The sequence below is a fragment of the Salmo trutta genome, chromosome 19 (genome assembly GCF_901001165.1).
Source record: "Salmo trutta chromosome 19, fSalTru1.1, whole genome shotgun sequence".
NCBI classification, from domain to species: Eukaryota; Metazoa; Chordata; class Actinopteri; order Salmoniformes; family Salmonidae; genus Salmo; species Salmo trutta.
Window position 1 is genome coordinate 7,958,925 of NC_042975.1, and position 18,439 is coordinate 7,977,363.

Genomic DNA, 18,439 nt, shown 5'->3' on the forward strand with positions numbered 1-18,439 from the left:
ACCATCTATCCCTCTCTCCCCTCCACCATCTATCCCTCTCTCCCCTCCACCATCTATCCCTCTCTCCCCTCCACCATCTATCCCTCTCTTCCCCTCTTCTATCGACGCTTTGGGCCGAGACACTTTAGATCCTGACACTCCACTCCTTTCCATCCAGAAGAGATTTATTACAAATCATGTGAAAATATGTTGAGGAAAGCATAGGGTTTGAGACATGTTGATCTGTTGTGTTGTGTAAGCCACTAAACCTGGAATGCTTTCATATGTGATCTATTGTAGGGTTTGTATTGGTGTGTATGCATGTGTTGATGGAAGAAAAGAAAAAAAGAACTATGTAAAAATCCATTAGAAAGAAAATATTACTGTTAATGAAATAAACCACAAAGTTTACAAATGTGAGAAAGCAGGGAACAACAACAAACCACTCTCTCATTCAGGAGACTAAATGTTGATGGATGGCGTTTGCCATTAAGAAATGGGCCTTTTACGTCTCTAAAGGTTTTGTAATTGCTGTAGAAAGAGGATCCAGTACTCAGACATATTTCTATAATGGGATGAAACAGGAGCAGGACTCTGGCAGAGCAGTGGCAGTAATCGGATTATTCTGATCCTGTCTCTGATCTCCCGGTTCACTTTCCTTCCCTGGGTGACGGGGGAAGCATAGGAACTTGGGACACAGTCCCTGGGTGATGGGGGAAGCATTGGAACTTGGGACACAGTCTTTGGGGCAACAGGGCTGCATGGGAACTTGGGACACAGTCTCTGGGTGACGGGGGAAGCATGGGAACTTGGGACGCAGACCCTGGGTGACGGGGGAAGCATGGGAACTTGGGACACAGTCCCTGGGTGACGGGGGAAGCATGGGAACTTCGGACACAGTCTTTGGGGCAACAGGGCTGCATGGGAACTTGGGACACAGTCTCTGGGGCAACAGGGCTGCATTGGAACTTGGGACACAGTCCCTGGGTGACGGGGGAAGCATGGGAACTTGGGACACAGTCCCTGGGTGACGGGGGAAGCATGGGAACTTCGGACACAGTTTCTGGTGCAACAGGGCTGCATGGGAACTTGGGACACAGTCCCTGGGTGACGGGGGAAGCATGGGAACTTGGGACACAGTCCCTGGGGCAACAGGGCAGCATGGGAACTTGGGACACAGTCCCTGGGCGACGGGGCAGCATGGGAACTTGGGATACTGTCCCTGGGCAACCAGGCAGCAGGGGAACTTGGAACACGGTCCTGCGAAGTTTCAAAGCTGTCGGCTAGACCTGAAAGGCAGAAGCTCTGGTGTTCTGGCAGTTGTTGCTCTCGCATTTGTTTGTATGAAACAGGAAGCATTTCCAAAGAAATACTGAAGAAGTAAATACATGACTTTAATGGTGCTATAATGTGTATTGCATTATTTAAATCACTTTACAGTGATTGAATAAGTCATCTTAGCAGGGCATGGAAACGTGTGGGTTTAGCTCTGATTGGTTTGAGATTTGTATGTTGATGTGGAACAGTGGCTCACACAGTATCTGCATATTTTTACATAACAGAGGTATTTCAGTACACTTTATTGCTGGTGAAGTGACTGAGATTAGGAAAACTGTTGAAGGGTTTTTCAGGTTGAATATCCAACGGGAGAGAGAGAGAGAGAGAGAGAGAGAGAGAGAGAGAGAGAGAGAGAGAGAGAGAGAGAGAGAGAGAGAGAGAGAGAGAGAGAGAGAGAGTGTGTGTGTTCAGGCTGACCATGACGCTGTCCGCATACCCTGGTCTATATCTTAACTGGCTCCACTCTGTGATCCTGCATCCAAAATGGCAGCGCGGACATTCATCTGTTAAGTAAGAGTACTCAATAAAAGCTTCCAGGTATTGACTTTTTAGACCAGAGGTTGACATTAGTTGTCCTGGAGGACCATGGCATCCTCATGCTTTGTGTCCCTGATTAAATTATTTTGTTAGAGGGAAGGTAATCCAATCAGCACTTTATTAAACAGCTGGCAGCAGCAGCATAGTGCAGGTGAGCTTGGTGACTCACTGCTTTTAATGACATTGGGGTGGGTGATCCATGCAGAAAAAGCTCCTTGGACAAGAGCAGTCTTTAGGTTAATCACACACATCTCTGTCCAGACTGGTTAGCTGAGAATAATCCAATTCCTCTTTGATATATGGCACTGTACAAACTGTCAATGACAATTCTGCTTTACACATTGCAGTTGCATGGTCAAGATTCAATGTGGTGCTTTTATATAAAGGATACGGGAAACTGTGTGGAACTTTTAGGTACAAGGAAAGAATTACATGAAAATGCAATACCTTTCTGTGATCATAGAAGAACCAAACAGATATTGTTGGCAATTCAAATAATTAATTCTCACATGCTTCATTAACAACAGCTGTGGACTAACAGTGAAATGCTTACTTACGGGCCCTTCCCAACAATGCAGAATAACATAAAATAATAATAATAGAAAAAAATTTGAACACAAGGAATAAACACAATGAGTAACAATAACTTGGCTATATACACAGGGGACCAGTACCAAGTTATTGAGTAACAATAACTTGGCTATATACACAGGGGACCAGTACCAAGTTATTGAGTAACAATAACTTGGCTATATACACAGGGGACCAGTACCAAGTTATTGAGTAACGATAACTTGGCTATATACACAGGGGACCAGTACCAAGTTATTGAGTAACGATAACTTGGCTATATACACAGGGGACCAGTACCAAGTCATTGAGTAACGATAACTTGGCTATATACACAGGGGACCAGTACCAAGTTATTGAGTAACGATAACTTGGCTATATACACAGGGGATCAGTACCAAGTCATTGAGTAACGATAACTTGGCTATATACACAGGGGATCAGTACCAAGTTATTGAGTAACGATAACTTGGCTATATACACAGGGGACCAGTACCAAGTTATTGAGTAACGATAACTTGGCTATATACACAGGGGACCAGTACCAAGTTATTGAGTAACGATAACTTGGCTATATACACGGGGTACCAGTACCAAGTCATTGAGTAACGATAACTTGGCTATATATACAAGGGACCAGTACCAAGTTATTGAGTAACGATAACTTGGCTATATATACAAGGGACCAGTACCAAGTCAATGAGTAACGATAACTTGGCTATATACACAGGGTACCAGTACCAAGTTATTGAGTAACGATAACTTGGCTATATACACAGGGGATCAGTACCAAGTTATTGAGTAACGATAACTTGGCTATATACACAGGGGACCAGTACCAAGTTATTGAGTAACGATAACTTGGCTATATACACAGGGGACCAGTACCAAGTTATTGAGTAACGATAACTTGGCTATATACACGGGGTACCAGTACCAAGTCATTGAGTAACGATAACTTGGCTATATATACAAGGGACCAGTACCAAGTTATTGAGTAACGATAACTTGGCTATATATACAAGGGACCAGTACCAAGTCAATGAGTAACGATAACTTGGCTATATACACAGGGTACCAGTACCAAGTCATTGAGTAACGATAACTTGGCTATATACACAGGGTACCAGTGCCGAGTTGATGTGCAGGGGTTACGAGGTAATTAAGTAAGACATGTACATATTGGTAGGGGTAAAGTTATTAGGCAACAGGATAGATACAAAAGAAGAATAGTCTTTTCTGTTTTCTCTTGTTTGTATAACCATCTCTTTCCATCATAGTTGGAAACAGATGGCTCAAGTTGACTTATTGTTGCCATTTGTTTTTTCATTTTTATGCCTTTCTTGCAAAACAAAGTGGAAAAAAAAAATATGCAGTTACGGCCAAATATAATGGCGCCCTTTTCTTAAGTAATTCACTACTTCTTCTAAAATACATTTTATAATTGGTCACCACACCTTGTAATTGGATTTTCAACATTGCAGAAAGACAAATGGCATAGACCAAATGATTTCCTCTCTGGAGCTAGTACTTGGTTGCACGGCCTTTGGCCAAGATAACTACCAACAAAGGCGTTTTGTAACCATCCATGAGCTTCCTGCACCTTTGTACCATCAATTTGTCCCACTCTTCAGCAGCAAACTGCTCTGATTTTTCAATGTTTGAGGGGTGCCCTCTGCCAACTTCTGTTTTCAGCTCAGCCATTTGTCTTTATTTTATAAATTAAAATTGTAAGCTTAAATTTACAAAAATAAAATTGGTTCTGCAAAGTTGAAAATCAATTACAAGGTGAACAAAAGTTATTTTATTCTTATTTTAGAAGAAATAGGGACATATTTAAGAAAAGTGCAAGGATGCCAATATATTTAGCCGCAACTGTATGTAAACTGTGTATATACACTGAGTGTACAAAACATTAAGAACACCTTCCTACTATTGAGTTGCACCCCCTTTTGCCCTCAGAAAAAGGACAGCCTTCCACAGGGATGCTGGCCCATATTGTCGACACAAACCGGTACATCTGGCACCTACTATCATAACCCATTCAAAGGCACTTAAATCTTTTGTCTTGCCCATTCACCCTCTGAATGGCACACATACACAATCCATGTCTCAATTGTCTCAAGGCATAAAAATCCTTCTTTAACCTGTTTCCACCCCTTCCCACGGGGGACCAGTATAAAAAAACTAAACTACCGACATGTATACCCCCTAGTGTAAGTCACTCTGGATAAGAGTGTCTGCTAAATGACCATTTAAAAATAAAAATCAATAAATCAATAATAATCTACACTGATGGAAGTGGATTTACGAAGTGACATCAATAAGGGATCATAGCTTTCACCTGGATTCACCTGGTCAGTTTGTCGTGGAATGAGCAGGTGTTCATAATGCTTTGTATACTCAGTGTGTGTGAGTATATATATATATATATATATATATATATATATATATATATATATATATATATATATATAAATGTATTTGTTAAACCTACATTCCACACCTGAAGTGAAGCCGTTACAACCAAATTCCCAAGTCCCTCTGGCAGCAATCAGAACTATTTGAACATTTCACGAATGGACTGTTTTCATTTATTAACCTAAGTTAAAAGTTCCACAACCTTACCTGGGACAGTCACGCCATCGGACAACTACCACGTTCTGTTCAGAATGGTAAGGAAACAAATAATACGGCTCATGAATTTACTCATAAAATTTTTTTAAAAAAGCTTTTAAGAATATTTTTTATTATCTCAAAATGTTTACAATTTTTAAAATTAAGTTATATTTGTGTTTGCCATTATGGAAAAAACAAAGATGCACCAAGTCAACTACCCACCTACATTTTAGCATGCCTCCTGCTGCCTAGGTCCTCACTCTGAAAAGACCACTGGCTACTCTGAGATCTGCACACTCACATTCTCAGTGGTTCAGTCAGTATAGCACACACAAACCCCTATTCCCTGTTCCCGTCACTGTCTCCTGGGCTTTCTGTCAGCCTGCACCTCCATTTCTCCTTTGAGCCTCCCTCTCTTTTCCTCTCCTAATAAGCTCAGGGACTGGCCGTCCGCCTGAGTGACTGGGCGAAGCCTCCCGCTGCTTCGCTCTTCTCCAGATGGAAGGTCATGATTCACTGGCTCCGCCTCTGATGGTGCTTAGCTGCTAAGTGAAATTTAATGAACAGGGACAGATACTTTGAGGAAAAATCTGGGCTCTCTGAGTGCGAGTATGATGATATTGGGAAAGCAAGCAATTAAATCTTCACATTGGCTTACTGCAGCTTCGTCTCTCCTTCTGCTACCAACCCTCCCTCATACCGCCTTGGATGTTTATACCACATGTATTGGCAGTGACATGGAACAGGATTATACAAACTCCACTTCAGTAAGACAGATATGTCTGCTGGTTTTTCTTTAGCCTCGGCACATAATTGATCAGTGACAGGCATTGATTGGATGGTAATCTAACCTGGTTTCCCAGGCCTTATCATTTTTGCTGATTGAAAGGTGAAACAATGAAAGCAGCAGGCCTGCAGGACTGGAGCCATATTCCCCTGGCACAGAGGAACTCATAGTATTGACTGAAGTCACACCTGCATCAATTCTTCTTCTCTATTCCTGACAAGTTTTAACTAGAGGGCGGGCACAAGCATTTCCTATTCAGTGGTGGTCTGGCCTCCATGGCCTGTGGTTGTGATTACATATGTTTTGTATAATAACAGCTACACTAATGCAGCCTGAATACACACAAATGTACACTACAGTTCAAAGGTTTGGGGTCACTTAGAAATGTCCTAGTTTTTGAAAGAAAGGGACATTTTTGTTCCATTAAAATAACTTCAAATTGGTCAGAAATACAGTGTCGACATTATTAATGTTGTAAATGACTATTGTAGCTGGAAACGGCAGATTTGTAATGGTATATTTACATAGGCGTACAGAGGCCCATTATCAGCAACCATCACTCCTGTGTTCCAATGGCACGTTGTGTTAGCTAATCCAAGTTTATCATTTTAAAAGGCTAATTGATCATTAGAAAACCCTTTTGCAATTATGTTAGCACAGCTGAAACTGTTTTTCTGCTTAAAGAAGCAATAAAACTGGCCTTCTTTAGACTAGTTGAGTATCTGGAGCATGAGCATTTGTGGGTTCGATTACAGGCTCAAAATGGTTAGACACAGAGAACTTTCTTCTGAAAATCGTCAGTCTACCACCAGTCTCAACGTCAACAGTGAAGAGGCGACTCCGGGATGCTGGCCTTCTAGGCAGAGTTCCAATGTCCAGTGTCTGTGTTCTTTTGCCCATCTTAAGATTTTAGTCTGAGGTATGGCTTTTTCTTTGAAACTCTGTCTAGAAGGCCAGCATCCTGGAGACACCTCTTCACTGTTAACGTTGAGACTGGTGTTTTGCGGGTACTATTTAATGAAGCTGCCAGTTGAGGACTTGTGAGGCTTCTGTTTCTCAAACTAGACACTCTAATGTACTTGTCCTCTTGCTCAGTTGTGCACCGGGGCCTCCCACTCCACGTTCTATTCTGGTTAGAGCCAGGTTGAGCTGTTCTGTGAAGGGAGTAGTACACAGCGATGTACGAGATCTTCAGTTTCTTGGCAATGTCTCGCATGAAATAATCTTCATTTCTCAGAACAAGAATACACTGACAGGTTTCAGAAGAAAGTTATTTGTTTCTGGCCATTTTGAGCCTGTAATCGAACCAATAAAATGCTGATGCTCCAGATACTCAACTAGTCTAAAGAAAGCCAGTTTTATTGCTTCTTTAATCAGAAAAACAGTTTTCAGCTGTGCTAACAAAATTGCAAAAGGGTTTTCTAACGATCAATTAGCCTTTTAAAATGATAAACTTGGATTAGCTAACACAACGTGCCATTGGAACACAGGAGTAATGGTTGCTGATAATGGGCCTCTGTACGCCTATGTAGATATTCCATAAAAAAATCTGCCGTTTTCAGCTACAATAGTCATTTACAACATGAACAAAGTCTACACTGTATTTCTGATCAATTTTATGTACTTTTAATGGACCAAAAAAAATTGCTTTTCTTTCAAAACAAGGACATTTCTAAGTGAACCCAAACTTTTGAACGATAGTGTACATATTTTTACTTGACTGTTGTGTGCTATCAGACCGGTGCTGGTGTTTACTGAAACATTGCTGATGATTGCATTGAGACTTCATAAGGGACGAACAGCTAGAAACCAAATTAAATCAGTTTGTCCGATGCCCAGCATTGTGGAAATATTCCATTTAAAAGGGAGAGGGGGCAAATCTCACTGCTGAGACTTTCCTGTGACATTTGATTGGGGAGCAGTTCACACAGCGAGGAAGTTTTGCGTTGCAGGGGGCTGAAAGAGGGAAATGACTCCACATGCAGGTGAAATGGAAACAAACAAATCTCACCGACAGTAAATGGTACAGCGCGCGACACAGAAGCAAAGTAGAGTGAGGCAGATAGCGAGAATTTGAACACAGACTGACACACCTGTGAGGATAGGTTTCGGAGGAAATGCGAACAAACCACTTGCTGACACTGCTCCGACTTCCTTCTCCTCCACTTCCTACTGAGGGAAGTAATAGGGAGGATGGATCTGGTGCACTTTCAAAGGCTCTCTCTGTGGAGAATACCCAGCAGTGCTGTTTTGACAGACACACATTCTGTAAGGTCGAGTGTGTTGCAGAGAGAACACTGAGCATGACCGAGCCCACCAGTATATTAAAACAGACTCCCACAAGGAGGGCAAGACGCAGTAGAGGACAGACTGGCACAAGATAAAAAAAATAAAAATTGCTAACTGTTCTGTTGCATATCCCTGAAAATTAATTTTACATTACAGATACGTTTTTAATCAAAATGGCCAGTTGTCCAATGGCTTTGTGAAAAACTGAACAGTGAAGAATTTAAATCACGGCTCAGGATCCTTTGCCCTTATTTAACAAAATAAAAATGTAATGCCCTGGTTAATTCGTTAACCTCTAAAAGTCTAAGCCATTGGGGTGGTGTCTACTAAGCTAAAACATTTTTACACATATTTAACCCTTTATTTTTGTTGGCACAAAACAACCTCCATATTTTATACATTTATTTTTATGGGTTACGTTCAGATGACACTTGAGGGGGTCGTAGAGAAAAACGTAGAACACCATCGTGTTCGTGAGAGCCTCCCCTTTCCACAGTGGGTTTGGTCACTACAGACATCAGCGTTACCGACTTCAGACGAGTCCCATGACACTTGTGGGGGTCGTAGAGCAAAACGGTCATATTAGTTTCTAGGTCAAATCGTTTAGACACTTCTTGAGAAAACTTTTTTTTCGGGATGTAGCTCGGGCCACCTTCCACCGCAGATGCGGAAGGGCGACATAGGCAGACACGGAAGGGCGACATAGGCAGATACGGAAGGGCGACATAGGCAGATGCGGAAGGGCGACATAGGCAGATGCGGAAGGGCGACATAAGCAGATGCGGAAGGGCGACATAGGCAGATACGGAAGGGCGACATAGGCAGATGCGGAAGGGCGACATAGGCAGATGCGGAAGGGCGACATAAGCAGATGCGGAAGGGCGACATAGGCATATGCGGAAGGGTGACATAGGCAGATGCGGTGGATTGAGACGCAGCCCATGCAAAAACCCAGACATCACTAGTTTAAAGTGACGGAATTGTTTTTATTATGTTACTTGGATTGACGCACGGGTGTCGTCAATACTCTTAAGGATTAAAGCAATTAAGCAGAATTAGATGTAGCAGCGTTATACAAATTTCCAAGGGGTTGATCCCATATGCAGCAAGGTTAATGATGGTCTCGTGTATGTGTGTGTCCTGGAGTGACAATGACAGAGAGAGGAGAGTCTCCCCATACATGACCTTCCATATGTATCTGGACAAGTGAAGCTAACATTTAAAATGTGGCTCTGCACTTCCGAATTTTGGACTTGAGATCAAATGTTTCATACAGAATGTCACCTTTTATTGGAGGGTATTTTCATATCTGGTTTATCATTTATCATTTAGAAATGAAAGCATTTAGAAATGAAAGCACAGAAGAAATTTTTTTTATGAAATGTATGAAATGTATGCATTCACTACTGTAAGTCGCTCTGGATAAGAGCGTCTGCTAAATGACTGAAATGTAAATGTAAATGTATCTAGACCCCCCCACCCATGTGAAGAAGTCATATGCATTTGAATGGATTGGCAATTTGTTTTGGTAGTGTTTTGGGTTATGTTCTGTTCAATACTAACTGAATGGTAAATTATGACTGGAGTAATGTTATTTATATGCAAGCAACTAAGATGTTTCTGAAGCCAACTTAATCCTGACCAAACTGTGATGAAGAAAAATGCTGAATAATCACGAGTGATGCCGTTCAGAGGCCACAACAAAACATACTAACCTCTCACCATTACCAATAACGGGAGGTTAGCATTTGGGGGGGGGGATATGATCTTGGTGACTCTGTAACCTTCTCACTCATCATTATTCACAATTCATTCATGATTATCCATAATCATGTTACCATCCACATGAACGTAGAAGTGTTCAGAAACATCTTCTATTCTTACTTACAATAAAAGTGACTCCAAAATGGCACAAGACATTATTCACCATTAATTTCCTATTGGGAAAGCATAATCCAAAACACAACCAAAACAAACCGCAAATGCATCCGACAAGTTTGCGGAGTCACAAGCTTGATGTATCCTAGTGATTAAGTGCTCGGAATATGGGACCAAAAACGAAACTTTTGACTACTTTAATATAATATAAGTGAATTTGTCCAAATACTTAGGACTTCTTCAAATGGAGGGACTAGATACATAAAGTGCTTGTATTTCTAAACGGAAAAACAGACAGTGTTTCCCATATATGCATTGAGTAGCCGCGGCACACCACCGCTGCTAAATCGTGGTCGGCCATGGCAACAAACAAAAAAAGTATTAAAAAAATATGGTAAAATGTTTTCAGTGTAACCTGAAATTACTCAAACCACATATAAAGTATTTAGACAAGATAAGGGTTCATCCTTTAGAACGAACAATCACCAAATTAAAAATTAGACCATCAGGGAGAATCTAAAATCCCCCAAAATAGCATGGCATTGATTTTGTTATGTTTGAGTCACTCGGATGGCATAAAGAACAAGGAATAAGCTATGGCAAATTGTGACTCCCCACCTGGATTTGGTCTTATGTAGCAAAATTTGAAATTGTGTTTTTTTACATTGGATAAAGGTAGAGACTCAGAGCTACAAAATTGTATATCATACACTACATTGTTGAGGAACAGTGGGAAAGAAATTCTGCTTTGAAAGTTGATACACTTGTAAACTCACTTTTGAGAAAAGGGTAATTTAGTGTTTCGGTGAGAGAGCTCTTCTTTGTCTACACCCATTCAGCATCGTCCACACCCTCTTAAGCTTTAGCCCCATCCATCTCCTTGCATTCAGAGCGCACACTTGACGCTCTGGCCAAAGATTTGTTTACCTCTGGATAACATGAAAACAGCCTAACCAGCTCTGCTGGCAACAATTTCATTATGTTTTTTTGCCAACGTTTACTGACACCGGCCATATTCAACGGGTGTTGTACACTTTAGCTTAAGACATGTAGCTAGCTAGCTAGCTAAACAATTAACCTAGCTAGGTAAACAACATGTAAGATCACACACGTCACGTCACGTTAGCTAACGAGCCAGCCACCTAACGTTAGCTAGGGACACTTTAGCTTGAAATGAAACAACTTTCTGTCAAAATTAGAAACATGTAATATCTGAAAATGTAGCTAGCTAGACTATCTTACATCATCATGCATGGTGCACGCGTCTCCCTGTCACGGATCCATGCCACAAATGCCCTTCGTTTGAAGACATAAACCCATCTCCTTAGCTATCATACTCTAATTCCACTGATTTCAAAACTCGGGCCTCCAGAAAGTGGAGAGCAACACTTATGCAGCTAAATTTTTTTTAAAAAGAAGCGTTCGACAGGATTGGACTTTCCAGCTCAAATAGTCAAAAGTCTTCTATATGGCAGACCAATCCGAACTCATCTCTCGGCATGTCCAGCCCACTCATTATCTCAGCCAATCATGGCTAGTGGGGAGGTTAACCCCCCCTGCTGCTGAACAGAATCCTATTGGAAACACAGAGATTTGTATGACAATACCACAAATAAAAGCTGGCATTCTGTACTGTCGCCTCGCTCTAATTTAGTATAGAGACAAATGAAATGCATTTGGAAGGGCATGTAGCCTAGCAGCAGCACTACAGCAATCTGTACAGGAGGGTTTTGGTCCATTCCTTTTCAATTTCTGTCAGTTGAATTGGACATGAAACTTGTTCAGAAAGCAATGCACTCCTATGAACTGACTGGAATTGAGATAGAAGTCTTTACAGAGCCATGGTGTTATTGCGCCTGCATTTACTCCAGTGTACCTGCTGTGCTTTACTCTGTTTGTTAATTTCCCATCGTTCTCCTTCCCATCGCAGGATCCTGTAAACACCTGAGAGGTTCATTAGTGTGGGCAATGTTCTGGTTCCAGTGACTGCTCCTCCTCAAACAGCCCTGTTCCCCAGGAGGCACAAACTCACGTCAAGAAATTAATTTTACATAATGTGGGACCAACTTTCTCCCAGTGAAAAGCTGAGCACCCTTAAATCAATTTGGAAGTAACACAAGGCATTGTTCCACTCTGATTGAAACAAATGTGGGCCTTTGTCATCATTTCTAATTTATAAATGATGGTGATCGAGACCTGTCTGCCAGCCTACCTGATTAAAAGTGCTCATGATTAAACATCCCTACGAGAGAGAATAAAAAAAATAAAAAAATAAAATGAATATGTATGGAGGGAGGGAGATGCTTAATTGCTTTCTAAAGTCGTTTGCATCAACAAATTGCTTGTTGTGCAAATCAATCCTCAGCTTTTCTGCCTTTGGAACTATTGATATGTATGTTTAAACGGGGCCAGAGAGGGTAGTTGAAATATTCTACGATCTACTTAGTCCCGATTTGGAGTACTTCAGCTATATGGGGGAAAGACTCCAACACAGAGTGGAGTTATGGAGTGGTTCATGCTGGCAATCGGGGGAGTTAGAAGTGCTGGGAGAAATTGGACTGCCGTGTATGTACAGTATCATATTGCAGCGGATTCTAATAGAATTGAAATGGATTTTATGGCATTTTTTGATAAATGGCCCTCTTGGGTTTGTGTTTCGCTGTGTGCGCGTGTGCGTGTGTGTGTGTGTGTGTGTGTCCTGTTATTTTTAGGCTAAGGTTAAACTGTTTGTTGCTGTGTGCATGGAGTGAGCCTTGACAGCTAAGTGTGAAGGAAACCCATTGAGTTGGGCTGGGCTCTTCCAATTTCTCTCATTTAAGACCGTGTGCTGTGAGAGGAGAAAGGCTACCTCTCACCTCTAATGGGCACAGGGGAAAATTGGGAGTCAAAGCATGTTTTAGCAGGGCCACACAATCTCAGGAGGGAGCCCGCAATGTATTAGGTGTCACTTTGTGTGTGTGTGTGTGTGTGTGTGTGTGTGTGTAGTCTAACTTTGCCTTTGTTATTGGGAGACATGTAACATTACTGTACAGTCTGCAATGCATACCTGCAGTTTTGAATAGTAGCAGCTAAACAAAGGCATGCCTCCATTTTTTTTTAGCTCTGTAAGGCTGTAGAGTGTTGCGTAGTGTAGCGTAGTGCAGTGCAGTGCTGTGTAGTGCAGCGGGGTTCAGGGTTTGGAGCCTCTAGGATGCATTTTCATCCATTTTTATCCCCAATTTCCATGTTTGTTTGCTGTCAGGGAAACAACAAAGGGCAGAGCACTGCCTCCATATCTTATCTCCCTCTCTTTCTCCCTCTATTTCTCCCTCTCTTTCTCCCTCTCTTTCTCCCTCTATTTCTCTCTTTCTCTCTCCCTCTCTTTCTCTCTCTTTCTCCCTCTCTTTCTCCCTCTATTTCTCCCTCTATTTCTCTCTCCCTCTCTTTCTCCCTGTCTTTCTCCCTCTCTTTCTCCCTCTATTTCTCTCTCTCTTTCTCTTTCTCTTTCTCTCTCTCTCTCTCTCTCTCAGAACCTACTATTGTTCTGTTTTCACCCTAACTCTCCGGTGCCGGTGTTTTTCTGTGGCACAGCCGGGTTTCTGCGCCACGGCACCCTTTGTGAGCTCTGGCAGTCGAGACCTGCTGCGGGTAATGAGGACGGATGCCTGTGCGTGGGAAGCGCTGGCGCTTTGTAGTGTCATTGTACAATAGCAAGGCTCCTGGAAGCAGTCAAGGTGTTGCCGCACAGTCAACAGGGCTGGCCAGAAACACAGGTTCAGGAGAGACAGTTTGTTTTTGAATTAGAACTAATTAGAATGACCACTTCTGCTTAACTGTGGGTTGATGCTCTATGCTCAGTGTTACGATAAATATTAAGGGAAAGGAATCTATAAAAGAGTAGCTGATTTATTGACATTTCCTCACCTCATAACGCAGAGCTGCTGAAACCTGTGGAAGCAAAGCGGTACTGTGCTTATAGAGTAAGTGGGGCGGCAGGTAGCCTATTGGTTAGAGTGTAGGGGTGGCAGGTAGCCTAGTGGTTAGAGTGTAGGGGGGCAGGTAGTCTAGTGGTTAGAGTGTAGGGGCGGCAGGTAGCCTAGTGGTTAGAGTGTAGGGGGGCAGGTAGCCTAGTGGTTAGAGTGTAGGGGGCGGCAGGTAGCCTAGTGGTTAGAGTGTAGGGGGGGCAGGTAGCCTAGTGGTTAGAGTGTAGGGGGGCAGGTAGTCTAGTGGTTAGAGTGTAGGGAGGGGTAGGTAGTCTAGTGGTTAGAGTGTAGGGGCGGCAGGTAGCCTAGTGGTTAGAGTGTAGGGGGGGGCAGGTAGCCTAGTGGTTAGAGTGTAGGGGGGCAGGTAGTCTAGTGGTTAGAGTGTAGGGGCGGCAGGTAGCCTAGTGGTTAGAGTGTAGGGGGGCAGGTAGCCTAGTGGTTAGAGTGTAGGGCGGCAGGTAGCCTAGTGGTTAGAGTGTAGGGGTGGCAGGTAGTCTAGTGGTTAGAGTGTAGGGGTGGCAGGTAGTCTAGAGGTTAGAGTGTAGGGGGCGGCAGGTAGTCTAGTGGTTAGAGTGTAGGGGAGGCAGGTAGCCTAGTGGTTAGAGTGTAGGGCGGCAGGTAGCCTAGTGGTTAGAGTGTAGGGGTGGTAGGTAGTCTAGTGGTTAGAGTGTGGGGGGGGGCAGGTAGTCTAGTGGTTAGAGTGTGGGGGGGGGCAGGTAGTCTAGTGGTTAGAGTGTAGGGGGCGGCAGGTAGTCTAGTGGTTAGAGTGTAGGGGTGGCAGGTAGCCTAGTGGTTAGAGTGTAGGGGCGGCAGGTCGTCTAGTGGTTAGAGTGTGGGGGGGGGGGCAGGTAGTCTAGTGGTTAGAGTGTAGGGGTGGTAGGTAGTCTAGTGGTTAGATTGTAGGGGTGGTAGGTAGTCTAGTGGTTAGAGTGTAGGGGGGGTAGGTAGTCTAGTGGTTAGAGTGTAGGGGGGTAGGTAGCCTAGTGGTTAGAGTGTAGGGGGGGGCAGGTAGTCTAGTGGTTAGAGTGTAGGGGCGGCAGGTAGCCTAGTGGTTAGAGTGTAGGGCGGCAGGTAGCCTAGTGGTTAGAGTGTAGGGGGGGCAGGTAGCCTAGTGGTTAGAGTGTAGGGGGGGCAGGTAGCCTAGTGTTTACAGTGTAGGGGGGGTAGGTAGTCTAGTGGTTAGAGTGTAGGGAGGGGTAGGTAGCCTAGTGGTTAGAGTGTAGGGGTGGTAGGTAGTCTAGTGGTTAGAGTGTAGGGGGGCAGGTAGCCTAGTGGTTAGAGTGTAGGGGTGGTAGGTAGCCTAGTGGTTAGAGTGTAGGGGCGGCAGGTAGCCTAGTGTTTAGAGTGTAGGGGGGGTAGGTAGCCTAGTGGTTAGAGTGTAGGGGCGGCAGGTAGCCTAGTGGTTAGAGTGTAGGGGCGGCAGGTAGCCTAGTGGTTAGAGTGTAGGGGGGCAGGTAGCCTAGTGGTTAGAGTGTAGGGGGGGGCAGGTAGTCTAGTGGTTAGAGTGTAGGGGTGGTAGGTAGTCTAGTGGTTAGAGTGTAGGGGTGGGGGGGCAGGTAGTCTAGTGGTTAAAGTGTAGGGGTGGTAGGTAGTCTAGTGGTTAGAGTGTAGGGGTGGTAGGTAGTCTAGTGGTTAGAGTGTAGGGGTGGTAGGTAGTCTAGTGGTTAGAGTGTAGGGGGGCAGGTAGCCTAGTGGTTAGAGTGTAGGGGCGGCAGGTAGCCTAGTGGTTAGAGTGTAGGGGGGCAGGTAGCCTAGTGGTTAGAGTGTAGGGGTGGTAGGTAGCCTAGTGGTTAGAGTGTAGGGGGGGGCAGGTAGTCTAGTGGTTAGAGTGTAGGGGGGTAGGTAGTCTAGTGGTTAGAGTGTAGGGGGGCAGGTAGCCTAGTGGTTAGAGTGTAGGGGGGGCAGATAGCCTAGTGGTTAGAGCGTTGGGCCAGTAACTGAAAGGTTGCTAGATTGAATCCCAGAGCTGACAAGGTAAAAATCTGTTGTTCTGCCCCCTGAACAAGGCAGTTAACCCACTGTTCCTAGGCTGTCAATGTAAATAAGAATTTGTTCTTAACTGACTTGCCTAGTTAAACAAAAATTAAAAGTGTCCTTTTTGTTAGCCTCTTGTGGGCTAAAGATAAAACAAAGGACATGGCCGATTTTATAATCAAATTTTCTCCCTTCAGACAAACACATGAGCGTGCACACACAAACACACACACACACACACACACACACACACACACACACACACACACACACACACACACACACACACACACACACACACACACACACACACACACACACAACACACACACACACACACAAACACACACACACAAATACACACACACAACACACACACACACACACACACAAACACACACACACACACACACACACACACACACACACAAACACACACACACACACAAACACACACACAAACACACACACACACACACAAACACACACACAAACACACACACACACACACAAACACACACACATACACACACATAGACAGTGACTGAATAACAGATCTTCATAATTCGGCACAGCCGGTATTTCCCAGTCCCATAGGCTATTATGTTTCCAGAACTAGGCTTGAATCTTCTTTTATACATCAACAACTACAATTGTATCCAATGGACTGATTCACCTTAGAGTACTATGTTTCTGGACTACAGAGACAACTGGTTTCACAGATGCATATTAAACTACTTATCGACTACATTTTTGTAATATTCAGGAATATATTGTAGCCTACTATAATAAATATTAAAAGAGGTTAATATACACGCAGACGGGTTGTTATATGAACTTTAAAGTAATCAGGAAGATGTGATGACACACACAGACTCTCAACATGTAAAACATGTCTGTCTGGTGCAACTGCAGTAGTCTATGCCAACTACAGAGTTTACCCACGTCAGCTGTAGAATACTAGAGAGAGAGAGAGAGAGACAGCTGTAGGAGTGGAGATGGACGGTGCATGATGTTCTTAACAGGATGTGCCTGACCCCATAGCGAGAGCATAAAGGCATTCAATGTATCCCTGAGAGACTTGTCGCAAAAGCAACGGAGAGAGGGAGATAAGAGGTTACCTAGTAAAGAGGGAGATAAGAGGTTACCTAGTAAAGAGGGAGATAGGAGTTATCTAGTAGAGCATGCGGGAGGCTGAGACCAATCCACTCCCTATAATGACACCATGAGCTCACCTTTACGCGCCAGCCCGCCCCTCTGCAACATTTGTACTGTACACCATTGCCTCCCTCTTTGTCTCTTGTCAGTTTGGCTGCGTGTAATTCACGGTCATGTTAGTGCTCTTAATAGCTCTGAGGATTTAGGTTGGATGTCTATACTTTGATGTCTATAGGTTGGATGTCTATAGTCTATTCGTTGCTCAGACAAAGCTACCCGTTACCGCCTCCGCCGCTGACAACCCCAGTTTCGCGCCTTTCGCTGTGTTGTCTTGGTGTGAGCGTCTGTCGCGGACACAGAACAACGCGACTGCTTTTTAACAGCGGCGGACGATGCTGGAAGAAATGTCCAGCTCTCTTGGATAAGTAGAGCACAAACCAAGTTTGCAGCATGGTGAAAAGCAAAGGTAAGCTGAAAAAAATCGAGTGATATTGTGTGGCTCATTCAACGACGTCTTTGATGCTGTTGAAATCATATTCGGGTGGATCTCGCTCCCCCCGCCCTCCACCCTGGATATGGTTTTAAAGTTGGCTGACATACCGGGGGTTCGTCTGTTGTCCTATTTCAGTCCGGTGATAGTGTTTTGGAACTGAATTCTGACTGCCATTATAATGACAGCCTCTTTGGAATCAATGCATTTCAACATCTGCTTTTTAGGATGTAGCTTTTGTATCAGATATGTAGGCAATCTGTTTCTGTAGTAGCCTAGGGCTTCATCTGACAACACCTGGCCGTTAATAGAAAGGCAAGAATATCATACATAACAAATTATTTAGATATTTTTTTTTAAAAGTGTGGTGGCAGGGGTATTTTACATCACATAAACAATGTATCCACCTTATCATTATTCAAGTATTTTGTGTTACCTATATACAATATATAAACTGCATCTTGATGTGTTGCATCATACACTCTAAGGGCATTTAATTAGGTTGCATTTGGATTTAATTAAGTTGATCTGCAGATTGTGGCTGATGAAACTTGTTTTCAGAAAGGTTTTAAACATTTAATGGAGTCCAGGGAAACTCCCAGAACAACTGATTGCAATCAAAGTAAGAGGGAGTGGTTGTCATTTTAAAATGCTAAATTATTCTACACTCTTCCACAAATAATCATATTGTTTTAGATAAAAACCCACCTTTTAATGTCGGACTGTTCTTAAGTAATTCTCAGTCTCAGGAAAAATGGATGTAACCATTTTCATGTACCTCTGAGAATGTGATTTACTAATCATGTACTGCACTATCTTCTACATATATTCTTGGACATGCCCTGTGATGTGTTTTGA

At 43.3% G+C, this 18,439-nt stretch overlaps 1 protein-coding gene across 3 annotated transcripts in view; it reads left to right on the plus strand.

Annotated features, from left to right (window-relative positions):
• Positions 1-18,439, plus strand: part of LOC115153919 (teneurin-2) — a 363,296-nt gene that overhangs the window by 217,354 nt on the left and 127,503 nt on the right. The window contains exon 1 of one of the 3 annotated variants that reach the window (XM_029699601.1): positions 17,205-17,557. The exons of the other annotated variants lie outside the window; for them this stretch is intronic. Coding sequence (XP_029555461.1) covers positions 17,542-17,557 — 16 coding nt within the window. The 5' untranslated portion in view covers positions 17,205-17,541. Of the gene's footprint in view, positions 1-17,204; positions 17,558-18,439 lie in introns of those variants that run through there. 3 annotated transcript variants of the gene reach the window in all.